Source organism: Tupaia chinensis, unplaced genomic scaffold (genome assembly GCF_000334495.1).
Source record: "Tupaia chinensis unplaced genomic scaffold, TupChi_1.0 Scaffold146907_1, whole genome shotgun sequence".
NCBI classification, from domain to species: domain Eukaryota; kingdom Metazoa; phylum Chordata; class Mammalia; order Scandentia; family Tupaiidae; genus Tupaia; species Tupaia belangeri.
In genome coordinates this window covers 3,608,487-3,623,087 of record NW_006206760.1, presented here as the reverse complement: position 1 = coordinate 3,623,087, position 14,601 = coordinate 3,608,487, and the positions used below count along the sequence as shown (strand labels likewise).

The window sequence follows — 14,601 nt, the reverse complement described above, 5'->3', positions numbered from 1 at the left end:
GCCGGAGGCGGCCGAGGCGTCTGTTCCTCCTAGGAGGCGATGTGGCCGGCAGGAGCGGGCACCAAGCTGCCCTGTCCCCGGGACTCTGCGCTCCGGAGGGCGGCGTTCTCCGGGAACCTCACGGCCCTGCCTTCTCACCTCGTGCCCGCCGGCCGCAGCGTCCGGGTTTTCATCAGCGCCAACCCTGAAGGTAAGTCTTTCGCTCGGGCTTGTCCGTCGGTCCTTGTCGGTCCGAGCTGCAGGAGCCGGAGAGCGTGCCGCCTGCACCGCCGGGTGCGCCCTGCGTCCTCCGCGCCCGGTTCCTCCAGCTAACGCCTGGCGGCCCCGCGCGCGTGGGAATTTCACTGGAGTCACTTCTTCTTCGCTCGTCCGCTCTCCCTGCTCACTTCTGCCGGCACACCGTCCTTCCCGCGGGGTCCTCGGCCCGGGGGAGCTAAGAAACATCGGAGGAGTTGGGAGCTTCCGGAAGCTCCAGTTCGCCTCCACCGTCTCCACCTCCTTTCCCTTTCTTTTAGCTGGTTTTTCTCCCTGCCCGAGGTCATCGCAAACGCAGATAGTAGTTCCTGAGGCGCTCAGCTGCGCGGCGGGTTCCTGAATGGGGGCCCGCTCATTTACCACTTGTTTGGGTTGAGGTCAGGTGAACGTGGACTTCTTTGAGACTTTCCTCTTAAGGATGCCATAGTCCTTTTGGCCTCGAGAGGCCCGAGCAGACCCTTGAGAACCAAAGGTCTCCCCTCCCCGCGCCGCGAAGGTCAAGTGGAAAGGCGCCCTGGGGGGTCCCAGGACAGGCTTGGTGTGGGGCGCTTACAGAGAGCTCTCGGCTCCTGTTTGGGTTCCGAGGCTTGATCCCCGGGTCTAGAACTGGCCCACTCAGTCCTGCTTCTGCTCAAGGCTGGCACGGTGGGCGCTCCATGAAAACGTGTTGGTTTGTTGCTCTCAAAATCAGGGCAGCTGTAGCCGGGCAGTCAGATGTGTGCTCCTCTACTATCCAGTTGTCAGTCCTGAAGGTTAACGTTCATTCCCCGTTAATGGAAAAGAGCGAAGAATGCGTGCGTTTGGGGGGCCCCAATAAAACTCCAGGAACTGCTGTTTCTTGTTTTTGCTCTTGTTTTTTGTTTGTTTGTTTTTGTTTTTTGTTTTGTTGGGGGGGGAGTCCTCCCAGAAACTGAAATAGACATTTGCGATTTGAAGACTTTAAACACTCCTAAACAAGACTTGGTTCTAATAAAGTAAAAGGGAAAAGTTTACTCTCGCATAATCGTTGGATTGTCAAAGCCATGAAAAATGACCCACAGAAGAAACTTTAGAAGACTGACGTTTGCGAAAACAAACAACAAAAAAAGGGACTAGCAGAAGTTTCACATGAAGCTCACATTAGGTCAAAGGAATGGGGGAAAATCAAATAGGTAACATCAAATAGCATTGGAAGAAGGAGGTACTTTAGAGGGAGCCCGGTAACTTCATAGCCATGTATAACTCACTTTCACAGAACTTATTTAAGGAGGCTTTTAAGGAGAACATATCACACCCTTTTAAAAAATTATTCTATCTTGGGACCAGCAGTTAGGATAATGGCTATGTCACTGGACTCTCATGTAGTCGACTGCAGTTCGAGTCCTGGACCCGGTGGCTTAAAACTCACGCCAGGTGCGTGTGCGTGCGTGCCCAAGATCCAGAGAGGAGAATGGAGGAGAAGGGATTGCAGCCTGGCCATCCCCCCTGGGGGGTGATTTCTTGCTTTCTGTCTCTCTGTCTCTGTCTGGCTGGCAAGCGCACGCGCCCTATAGCAAAAACCTCTCCAAAAAAAAAAAGTAAAAAACTATTCTATCTCAAATATGTCTTCCAGGATTCCTACCTACATCTCTATTTAAAAGAAAACAATGCATAAAGATACTGTAGCCTACTTAGGACTTGATACAAATATGCAACTTGTTTTCAGTGCTTTTGAAAATTTGCAACAATGTTTTGAAAGTGTCTTGAGAGAATGCTATTAGGAGTTATTTAAGTAGTCTTGGAAGTTTCAATTCTCCTGAGCTTCAAAAAGGGCCTTATGGATGTATTTAAATCTGCTGAGGAGAAACCAACTAAATCACCATCTTTCGCTTTTCTTGCTTTAAGTGTACAATTTTTAGGATACAGATGAGTTTATGCTGAGTGAGCTTAATAGTGAATTAAAATTCAAGATTAATGTCATTTTCCTTAAGTCGGTTCATGTGAGTCTTCCAATTCCCTAGTTACTTGAGATAAAAACTTTAACATGTATTAATCCCAGGAAAGCCAAAAGGAGGGAGGAGTTGATCGTGCCTTTTGGTGACTATCTGAGCTAGATAGCTTCCATCCCGATCGGAAAAGTCCAGGAACGAGAAGCTTACCTGGAAATGTCAATACACCCCCAGGACCTCCAATTTTACCCAGTTTGGAGAGCCGACGGTATGGTGAATAAAAAGACAGGGATGGGCATTTGTAACAATCCAAACGTGAAACCTTACAATCTTGGTAAATCCTCTTTAGAAGCATCACTTGACTGTGGGATCTTTGTGGATGCACTTTACAAAGCAAATGGTTGTGTCTGAGACAATCCAATATGAGATTCTTGGCCAATACGGAACAGCCTCTCCACTGTCAAATTAAAACAAAGGACATTATCTCATGCCTCCCTCTACAAGTGGAAATCCAATTTATGTTCTAAATAAAAGCTGCTTCATGCTGCACGCACAGTAAGACCTGGAGAATCCAGCCAGGCTCTTGCTTGGATTGTTGATTTCACAGATATTGCTTTACAAGACTTGCATAGAATTGCCCCATCAGCTGTAAAGGGAATGTGTCCCTTATATATTAGCTCGTTTGGCATTTTAATTGGGATTCCTATCCTCCAGTAACCATTTGAAGGTGATGACCCAGAGGCTGTCCTCCCTATTCTGCAGATGAAGAGACTGAGGCTGTGTCAATTTAAGCTACTGGCCTGAATTTGTGTAGCAGAGGGAGATGGCGGAGCCTGTGGACACTCAGAACACCTGTCTGGGGTCTCTGCAGCCAGCTGGAGCTCCTGTCACATGGACAAGAGAATCAGCTGGATGCGGCAGGTAAATGCTGTCTAGCGTCTTCTGATTGTCAGGCTTCAAGAGTACAAATGACTGGAGGGGAACATGGCTGCCCTGACCCGCTTCCCTCCCTCTGAGAGGTAGCCCAAGGGACATTCAGGGGAATTTCAGGATGTGTGGGACTCTGATGGACACAGTCCTGTCCAAAAGTCTAACCGAATCTGACCTGCTGCCACCGCATGGAAGATGGTGGGCAGGATGCAAAGGATGAGAGACGCATTAACAACATCCAGGTTCTCTTTGAGTGGTTGGGCCTGGGACTCCCTCTAGTCCCTCCTCACACCCAACAGAGAAATCCCATCTGTGGCATCTTTATTCATCTTTGGAAGTTTTCTACTTATTTAACCACTGCCTTCCTGCCAGATGACACACCTCCTGGGAGCAGGGATTCTAGGACACACATAAAAATCCAGCATTGTGATTTGCCAAAAGAACAAAAAAGTCTGTGCGTGGGACAGGGACCTGCACAACTCTGTGATGGAATGTTGAGGACCTCCTTTTCCCTGCCTTGGTTTTTGTGGGTTTTTTTGTTTTTGTTTTTGTTTTTAAGAAGTTTTCGCTATAGGGCGCATACGCTCGCCAGACAGACAGAGAGACATAGAGACAGAAAGCGAGAAATCACCCCCTAGGGGGGATGGTCACACCGCAATCCCTTCTCCTCCATTCTCCTCTTGGGATCTTGGGCACGCACGCACACGCGCCCGGCGTGAGTTTTAAGCCACCGGGTCCGGGACGCGAACCACGGTCAACTACGTGGGAGTCCAGCGATATAGCCATTACGCTAACTGCTGGTTCCCTCCCTGCCTTGGTTCTTAAGCAATTCAGAATAAGGTCAAGTCTTAACACAGAAGGCAGACCAAATTCTCAATATTACCTTTCATAGTGAAACAAAATAAGGCAGGTCACCAATCCCTTATCTGTGATCCTCTGGGCCAGATGCAATGTTGAAATGTTTATTTTATTTTTTAATTTTTTTAATTAAAATTTTTTTTAGCTTCAGGGTAAAATTCGTACACACTATTTAATATGTAGAGTCTGAGGTAACATCCCCTATCAAATAAGAATATGTCTATAAAGAAATATGACTTCCGTCTACATCAGCATTATCCAGAACTTTCTGCAGTGCAGGGCAAGGCTTCATCTAATTATGGTAGCACTTCTCACATGAAGCTTGGAGCCATCGAAATGGGGCTAGTGTGACTAAGAATCTGAATTTTCAATTTTAGGTCATTTTAGTGGTTTTAAATGTCAGTGGGTACATGTAGCTACCGCTAGTGTATCAGACAACAGAACTCTAAGTGGATACTCAGGATTCTAAGTAGCTTCGAGTCAGTTAAGGTCAGGTTTGGCCTCCAGCAACTCAAGTCACTTCAGGTCGCTGCCAGGTGGATTGAGGACAAACTTTTATCTTCGAAGCTTTGACACATTGGCCTGTCAGGGAAAAGACATGGGATCTTACTGCAGGATGTGGTTTTAACTCTGGGCAAGTGAGTTCCCAGTACTGAATCCTAGAATTACCAACTTCGTTTCCTGGTGACTGTCCACAGTGGATTGGCATACTCCACCTCCCTCTCCTCCCTGGACAGAATTGATCCTCTAAAGCTTAGCCACGAGGAATAAAGAAGAATGGCAGGTTTGCCTACAAGGGAGGAAGAACAGGAAGGCTCCTGTGCTCACAGTTTCCTCCGAACTGCAGCCATCAGATTAAGACTCTTCTTCCCCAGGAGTGAAACACCAAGGTCCAGGGCTGCCCTATTGGGACATTTCCCTCTATGTATGGAAAGACATTTGGAGTGGAGAAAAAAAGAGACTTTAATACCTACCTTTTTTCCTCCACTTTCCTTTAAAATTTTTGCTATAGGGCCTGTGCACTTGAGAGAGAGAGGAGAGAGAGAGAGAGAAAGTGAGAAAGTGAGAACGCATCCCCCTCTCAGTAGGGATGGCCATGCTGCAATACCTTCTCCGTTCTCTTCTGGGGACTTCAGGCACACATGTACACATGCCTAGCATGTTTTTCAAGCCACCAGGTCCAGGACTCAGACTGCATAGTTGGCCATGTGGGATCCAGCCACTTTGACCACCATGCCACCTGCTGGTCCTCTCTTTTTAAGTTAACATGTAATTTGCACATCTTGGAGGGATACAATGTGATTTTTCCATACATGAGTACAATGTGTAACCATTAGATCAGCATAATCAGTATATTCATACCATTTGTCAGACATTGTCCTTACTCCAAGTGGGGAATATCAAAAATGCCCTTTTCGCGGAAACCAGCAGTTAGCATAATGGCTATGTCGCTGGACTCCCACGTAGTCGACCGTGGTTCGCGTCCCAGACCCGGTGGCTTAAAACTCACCCTGGGCGCGTGTGCGTGCATGCCCAAGATCCCGAGAGGAGAATGGAGGAGAAGGGATTGCGGCGTGACCATCCCTCCTGGGGGGTGATTTCTCTCCTTTTTTGTCTCTATGTCTCTCTCTGTCTGGCGAGCGCATGTGCTCTATATGGAAAACCTCTCAAAAAAGAAAAAATGCCCTTTTTGCTACATTGAAGTATACAGTAAGTTGTAAAGGATACATTCTACTGTTTTTTTTATAACACTAGACATTGTTTCTCTTATCTGTAATTTTGTTTCCATTACATTAAAGTATACAGTAAGTTGTTAATCTTACTCTTTTTTTATAACACTAGACATTGTTGCTATCTGTAATTTTGTTTCCGTTAATGGGTATCTGTTACCACTTTCCCATCTTTCCCAACCCCTCCTCCTCATTCTTTATCTCTACTTTTATGAAGTCATTTTGTTCAGGTTCCACAAATGAGAGAAAGCATGTGGTGACTCTCTTTCTGTGCCCAGTTTATTTCATTTACACAGTGTCCTTCAGGCTCACCCATGTAAGCTTAAACGATGGGGTGTCATCCTTTTTAATGGCGGGATAGTAAGATTGCCTTTATCCATTCCCTTTCTGATGGACACTTAGGTTAGTTCCATGTCTTGACTCTCGTAACACCTGTCTTTGTGCATTTTTCTGACCACTTGGAGTTCTTTGTTGGTCATCCTTGAGAGCTGTGCACCCTTGTCCCATGTTGATCATATGTTCACTTCATTTCCACCTGTTTCTTTTTTTTTTTTACCCTTTTTTTAAGAGTTATTTTATTTCATTTCATTTATTTATTTATCTTAATTTGACCAGAGAGGGACAGAGTGGGAGAGAAAGAGAGGGAGAAAGAGAGGAAATGAGAAAGCAAGCCTCAAGGTCCGGGAACCGAACCATGGTCGGCCATGTGGGAGTCCAGCGCCTTTACCTGCCATGCCACCTGCTGGCCTTCCACTTGTGTTTCTTTTGTTCATAGAACTTTGCTTCTTTCTAGACTCTCCTCCCTGGCTTTGGGGTCTCAGTGAAGAAGGTTGTTCTCCATTTTCATGGGAGCCACAGCAGAGACCTGTTTTCTGTCTGTGTGAGTGTGAAGTTTCAGCACACACATACACACTCAGGGGCTTTTTGCATTACCAGGCAAAAGGCAGAAATAATCTGCATCAATGGGGACCAGCAGTTAGCATAATGGCTATGTCACTGGACTCCCATGTAGTCGACCGCGGTTCATGTCCTGAACCCCGTGGCTTAAAACTCACGCCGGGCATGTGTGCGCGTGTACCCAAGATCCCGAGAGGAGAATGGAGGAGAAGGGATTGCGGCATGGCCATCCCCCCTGGGGAGTGATTTCTCACTTTCTGTCTCTCTGTCTCTGTCTGTCTGGCGAGCACATGCGACCTATGGCAAGAACCTCTCCAAAAAAAAAAAAGAAAGAAAGAAATGATCTGCATCAAGCAGTTCATATGAAATATCTGACTCCTCGCCATTACTCATCTTATCTCTCCTAATTATTTCCATGGCTCCTGTTTTTCCCTTGTCTTTATGAGTAACAAGGCGGAAACAAAAATCTTCGATCGGTATATATATGTTTGCACACACAGAGCTACTTTCATACCCCACAAACATTTTGAAAATTAGGAGTTCTGTGGGTGGGGCCATATAGTGATATAGAGGTAAAACGAGATGCTCTGAGAGGCAAGCCCACATGAAGGTTGCCGGTTCAAGTCTGGAGCTTTCTCTAAGGAAGTCAGGTGCACATGAACCCATGGTCCAACTGGCTGAGTTTTAACTTTATTATAAATCTGTATAAGACATACATAATAAGTGAGTTCTAAAATTTCTTTTTTTTTTTTTTCTGAGAGGTTTTTGCTATAGAGTGTGTGCACTCGCCAGAAAGACGGAGAGAGACAGAGAGACAGAAAGCGAGAAATCACCCCCCAGGGGGGATGGCCACACCACAATCCCTTCTCCATTCTCCTCTCGGGATCTTAGGCATGCACACACACGCACCTGGCGTGAGTTTAAGCCACCAGGTCCAGGACTCGAACTGCGGTAGACTACATGGGAGTCCAGTGACATAGCCATTACGCTAACTGCTGGTCCTGTGTTCTAAAATTTCTGTAGTTTCTGGAACCAGCAGGTGGCATGGTGGATAAGGCACTAGGCACTCCCACATGACTGACAACGGTTCGAGTCTTAGACCCCTCTCTCTCTCTCTCTCTCTCTCTCTCTCTCTCCCCACTCCCCTCATGTGTCTCTTTGGTCAAATTAAAATAAATGAATGAATAAATAAAATGAAATAAATAATTCTCTAAAAGAAATTCTGTGGTTGTATCTTCTACGTCCTTAAACAGACATTATTCAGGCAGAAGAAAGTGTAAGTAAATTTGGAAGCCACACATCCAGGGTTCAGTCCTTCATTCATGACTTCATGTTGTGGTTTCTTGAGTAGTTGCTTAACTTCTTCGTTCTCAGTTCCCTGTTTATAAACGAAGGGCAGAATCAGCATCCGCCTCACAGGACTATGGAGTGATTAAATAAGCCCATAGATGTGAGTCACTTAGACGTTGGGGGCATACAGTAAATATTAAATGTGTGCCGTATTTATCCCTTTTTCACAGTGCTCTAGACACTGTGCAGGTCTATTCATGCAAATGTACCTAAGTCATGTTTTGCTATAAGGGAATGCAGTTCTGCAGAGGCATATCAGGTAGACAACAAACTGTTCCCGATCTTTCACAGAATTACGTGCTTCCAAAAATCTTTAGTAAAAAATGGAGACGTGAAAGTCAGGAACTCCAGTAGGCATTTAGGTAACTTTGCCAGACTGTCGCCTAGAGGGCAGGAGACTATAGAAGCCATTGTCAGTATCCCAGCGGAACAGCTCTGCAAAATCACACATCTGCTATAACCTGCAAGCCAGCCACAGTGACTGGTGGCAGCGGAGCTTCCTCCATCCCCTTGGCCCTCCAGATTTCAGGCAGGTCCTCCCCTTTGGAAGAACCAGAATTATTTTTGGACCCTGATAATAAGCAAGTCTAGGGACTTTCAGGCTTTCAACCCCTCTGCTACAAGGCAGAAGATGGAAAGTTGAGATAGTGGGATATTAACACCAAGAACATGTCTATCTAGGAGGAAGCAGACACACTCATTTGACCAGAGAGAGAAAGCGAAAAATCACCACCCAGGGGGCATGGCCACACCACAATCCCTTCTCCTCCATTCTCCTCTCGGATCTTGGGCATGCGCACACACGCACCTGGCGTGAGTTTAAGCCACCGGATCCAGGACTTGAACCGCGGTAGACTACATGGGAGTACAGCGACACAGCCATGAATATTCATGAAGCACCTACTCCATATGGAATGGGATTCTGATACTTAGAATAAAGCAGTACACAAACAGAGCAGGTCTGCTCTTGTGGACTTTACATAAATAGTATGTATGATGAGCTTTGGGCTAAAGGTATGCACAGAGCATGAATGGGTCTCCAAGGAGGGTTATGTAAGCCAGCTTCTTGGCGGAGAGGGTCCGAGTGAGGGCTTCTCAGGCGAACAAATAGATCTGGGGTGCGGAAACTATTATACACCATAATCAAATATGAGGCAAGGTGATGATGAGAACTCCACAGGGAATAGAAGGAGATAGTCTTTATTATTCAGCCAAGAGCTTTTATCCCCTTGAACAGGACTTACGCTTTGATGTGATATTATCATTTGCCCCTTGAAGGTGGCTCATTTAGAATGACATTTAAAAGAAAGTGTGGCTCGGACCATAAAAGCACAGTATGTACAAACAGATTATGACCTCATGGCTTAATAAATCACCAGCAGATCTCTTAACATTCTTGTTACACCATAGCAGCGATACCATCTGACATTTAGAAAGGTGTCTACGAGTTTCTATTTGATTTCTGTTTTGGTTATCTATTGCTGTAAATCAAGCCACCCAAAAATGTCGTGGTTTAAAACAATAATTTGTCATTGCTCGTCATTCTGTGGTTGGTAACTTGGACAAGGCTTGGGTAGATTTTTCTTCCATTCCTTGTGGTGTTTGTTGAATGACTTTCCTCATTTGGCTAGGTGGGCAGGTCTAAGAAGGATGCATTCATATGCCTGGGACCTTCGTGCTCTTTCATAAGGGCTCTGTCTTTCTCTCTCTCCCTCCCTCACTTTTCACTCATCTATTAGGAGTCAGTATAGGGGGGCTAGCTTGCTTGGGGTTGGGATGGAGGTATTGAAAGCTGCCAGGCCCTGCGCGGGGGTTCCAGAATGTCACTTTCATTGTGTGCTTTTTCAGAGAAGATAGACAGCCAACCTAGATTCAAGGTGCAAAGAAACAGACCCCATTTCTCTCTTTTTTTCTTTTTTACTGTTATTATTTATACATTCAATCACTATACATTGTTTAGATTGTGAAGAGACTTTACCCAGCATGATATACACCATGGTCCAGCCCAGCTGAGAATACTGTACACATCCTCATCAACAGGTAGTAAACCATATCTGTGTCCCTCTCTATTTTTTCCCCAAATTTCCTTTTCTACACTCTTCCCCTCTCCCACTCTCCTTCCACTTTGTCTCTAGTGTCCATAACGATGTTCAATGCTTTTATGTCCTCCAGTCTCTACTACAGAGTGCTGACAGTCAGTGTATGTTAAGTGGAGACATACAATGCTTCTCTTTCATAGTCTGACTTGCTGACCCCATTTCTTTATGTGAGATGAGTTGTGTGCACCCCTAGTTCTATTACACACTTCCTTTGACTTTCCTTTGTCACGGCTAGATTAAATGGGAGAACACATGAGAAGCACAACACATAATCGGGGGCCTTGCACATCGCAGGGACTCATAAAGTGTTTGTAAGACTAGTCGTCATTACTGTGTTGTTGAACACTGAGAATGGCTCCATCAATAGCATCCTTCTTCTTTTCCCAAGTTCTGAACTAATCAAAAATTACTTTCTGAACAAAGGCCAAAAAGTTTGCAGATAAAAGATGAGAGATAGGGGCTGGCAAGTAGTGTGGTGGTTCAGGACGTTGAACTCTCACATGGCCGATCACGGTTCGAGTCTTGAACCTGGCAGCTTACTTTTGCTTCCTCTCTCTCTTGTGCCCCCCCCCACACACACACACCTCTGGTCAAATTTTAAAATAAATAAATAAAGTTGAATACAGTGATTCTTTAAAAAGAAAAAAAAAAAGATGAGCAACTTAAAAATAAATCTTGATAAAGGTAATCATGAAGAACGTTTTTGTGCTTTCTTGCAGTGAGTGACGTTCGCTCAGCCACTCACTGGCAGTGGTGCCCACAGGGGCCTGGGGGAGGAGTGAGCCCAGATTCTTGGGGCTCAGATCAGTCCCGAAGGAGAAGGTGTGAGCAGGTAGATCAAGCTCACCTGGCCTGTTCTTTCCATGTTTTCAAGGTCTGGGAAGGGCAAGAAGAAACCTCAAGATTGGGAAATATTCCTAACTGGAATTACTTAGTTCAGTTTTCCTTTTCTCCTGACTTGCTAGAGGACTTGTGTGCTTGCTGGAGGGAGACGGAGAAAGAGAGAGAAAATGAGAAAAGCATCCCCCATTGGGAATGGTAATGCTACAATTCCTTCTTTTCCATTTTCCCTTTCAGACTTTCGGCCACGCACACATGCCTGGCATGGTTTTGTTTTTGTTTGTTTGTTTTTGATTTTTTAGAGATTTTTGTGATAAAGCTCATGCACTCACCAAAGACACAGAGAGATAGAAAGTGAGAAATCGCCAACCAGATGGGATAGCCACACCACAATCCCTTCTCCATTCTCTTCTCAGCATTTTGGGCACATGAGCACACGTGCCTGGCATGAGTTTCAAGCCACCAGCTCTGGGATTCGAACCATACTCAGCCATGTGGGAATCCAATGTCACAACCACTATGCCATCTGCTACCCTTATGCCTGACATGTTTTTGAAGCCACCAGGTCTGGGACTTGAATTGCACAATCAGCTGTGTGGGACCCCGTCACCTTGATCATGGAACAAGCTGGCCCTGTTTATGTCAGTTTTAACATTCATACACAGTGAAATCCTTTCATTACCCAGTACGGTCATGTATCGGGTCATCAGAAAAGTCATGACACATTTTTGCATGGAAAAATACATCATCATTTTTTTCCAGCAATCCAATAAATTAGATATCTGGTTTTAGATAGTCCAGATTGCTCATGATCAAGTATCTAATATGAAAAAGAGAATGCAGTGAGCTCTGGAGTTTAACAGATAGTCGCAAGAACTACAGACAGATGTCAGCAGCAGAATATTATTTTAAGTAAGGGCCCAGCAGAACCTTGGCATGAGTCATTTCATCTCTCCAGAAATAAGTTCTTCAAAACCACTATGTTTTGGGGTGCACCGATATGCAGCAATAGATTACAGAAACATCAAAAAATAAGTAATAGAAACTGATCGTCACCCTCTAAAATGGCAAATGATAAAGAATTCCTACAGAGTAACAGGAAGTAATTGGGTTTGATAGAGTAAGCCTAAAGTTCTTGTCATAAATCAAACTCAGTGTATCAATATTTGTTGAAATAAAAAAAAGAAAGAAAGAAAGAAAGAAAGAAAGAAAGAAAGAAAGAAAGAAAGGAAGAAAGGAACAAAGAAGAAGAAAGAAAGAAAAAGAAAGAAAGAGAAAGAAAGAAAGAAAGAAAGAGAGAGAGAGAGAAAGAAAGAAAAAAAGAAAGAGAAATTCCATTTTGTTGACAATAGAAAGTTCTGGCCCAGACCGACATGACAATATCCATTTGGCTGATACAGAAAATGTTGGTAGTACCTAACAGCAACTGCTCCATGGATTCAAATCCAATCAGTTGCAGAGCTGTTGTGATACAGGTATTCAGCCCTTAAAGATTGTCTCTTTTTAAACATACAGAAACTGTAATAAGCCACAGCTTAAAATGCTTTCTCACTCAAAAAAAAAAAAAATCTGCAAAGTTTTGTTTTTGCAAATGATTTTAAAAGATGTAAAACTTGTAGCAGTCCCAAAAGCATACATAGGTGCTGAATTACAAACAACCAATCTAGAAAAAAGTGTGTGGATATTCATTTAAAGACACCTCTGTGTCACTACATCAAAACGTCAGCTTCCATCCCAGTTTTGTTGAAACCACACTGTTCATTTTGCAAAGCATGTAGGCAAAGGTATAATTCGAAAAAAGGAGCTATGTGATAGAAAGTTGAGGAAAAAAAGAAGCAAAAGTACAGCTTTGGATGCAATTCAAAGGGAATGATACCCTCTGCTAATGACATATTTCCTTGAAATTTTATTTTAAATCCTAAATATGTCAGAGACTTTGACATGACACACTCCAAAAGCACAGCCCAGATGTCAGATGCCATATGCGTAGAGTGATTATGGAATGTAACTTCGAAGTGAAACCGCCAAGTTGATCTAGTACCCTGCGTAATGCTTAATTGGATCTCCTGCATATAGTCATTCAGAGAAAGTCTTGCTTCATTGAATATGTTTTCTTCAGATTTTTATTTCAAGTATCAGCTGCAATATTTATCAAATATCCATTGTGTACAAGCAAACTCCTAATTGGTTGGTGTGGAGAGTTACCAAGGAAGTAACAGTCGGGACCAGCAGTTGGCGTAATGGCTATGTTGCTGGATTCCTATGTAGTTGACCGCAGTTCGAGTTCCGGACCCAGTGGCTTAAACTCACACCAGGCATATGTGTGTGCCCAAGATCCCGAGAGGAGAATGGAGGAGAAGGGATTGCAACGTGGCCATCCCCGGGGTGGGGTGGGGGGCGGGGGTGATTTCTTGCTGTCTCTCTGTGTCTCTCTGTCTTTCTGGCAAGTGTATGAACCCTATAGCAAAAACATCTAAAAAAAAAAAAAAAAGGAAGTAGCAGTCTTACTCTTTAGACTCATACATCAAAGAGGACAAACACAACAATCAAAAATCACAAACACTGCAGTTGGGAAAGGGATGTTTACATGTAAAGACCAATTAGAATGATTAGAATCAAGTTGTTATATCTGATGTCTCGTTCAAGCATGAACTGCTCAAATTTAGCCAAAAGGAAAAGACAGAGATAGATCAGATCTAAGAAATAAACTGGGTGCTGTTGAGGGTGACCATGAGGAACTAGACCATCTATAGGTGATGAGAATAAGTCCAGACCCAAGAGAGGGCACGGTTTTTGAAGAGGGGACATTTGGTATCAGAGTGTCTGATAGAGTCTAAAGAATCACCCAGCAAGTGGGATTAGCAGCTGGCATGGTGGTTGAGGAGCGGGACTTCCGCATGGCCAACTGTGGTTCAAATCCTGCACCTGGCAGATTGCTTTCTCGCTTCCCCCCTCTTCTCTATTTGTCTCTCTCTGTGTGTCCCTATTTGGTCAAATTAAAATAAATGAATAAATAAACAGAAATAAATGAATAATTATAAAAAAAAATCACCCAGCAAGTGAGCAAAGCACCCACTGAGATTTAATATCCCTGAGTGTCAGAAGAGTAGCTCCCATTTAATTAGATAGTAACTGGAGAAGTTTGGGTAGGTGCAGAATTTGAAAGTCTACTCTGAGAGGGAGATATTTGGAGGGAGAAAGCAGAATGCATCTGACAAAAATCAATAAGACCCCACTCCAGGGACCAGCAGTTGGAGTGATGGCTACGTCACTGGACTCCCATGTAGTTGACCACTGTTCACGTCCCGGACCCAGTGGCTTAAACTCACACCAGGTACATTTGTAAGCATGCCCAAGATCCCGAGAAGAGAACAGAGGAGAAAGGATTGCTGTGTGGCCATCCCCCTGGGGGTGATTTCTTGCTTTCTGTCTGTCTGTCTGTCTCTGTCTTTCTGGTGAGTGCATGCGCCCTATAGCAAAAAACCTCTCCAAAAAAATAAAATAAAATGAGACCCCACTCTCTAATCATAGGTAGAGCTGAGGCCCTTGGCAAGGTGCAAATCTGGCCCCAGGACAAAAATCCAAAGCCAGAACTGCTATCTGAAACGACTGTGAGTCATAGAGGGATGGATGGGACAGTGGTCATTTTTTCCTGGCTAAGGTATCTATTGAGCGACTGTGACAGAGGGCACACAGCATGGCTCCAGCATGTCAGAGGATGACTGCAGGGCTGGG

General features: G+C 44.5%; 1 protein-coding gene across 1 annotated transcript in view; it reads left to right on the top strand.

Annotated features, from left to right (window-relative positions):
- Nucleotides 1-36: 36 nt before the first annotated feature.
- The window catches only part of NWD2 (NACHT and WD repeat domain containing 2), a 160,540-nt gene continuing 145,975 nt past the window's right edge, over nt 37-14,601 (top strand). The window contains exon 1 of the mRNA XM_006169260.3: nt 37-190. Coding sequence (XP_006169322.1) covers nt 40-190 — 151 coding nt within the window. The 5' untranslated portion in view covers nt 37-39. The remainder of the gene's footprint in view (nt 191-14,601) is intronic.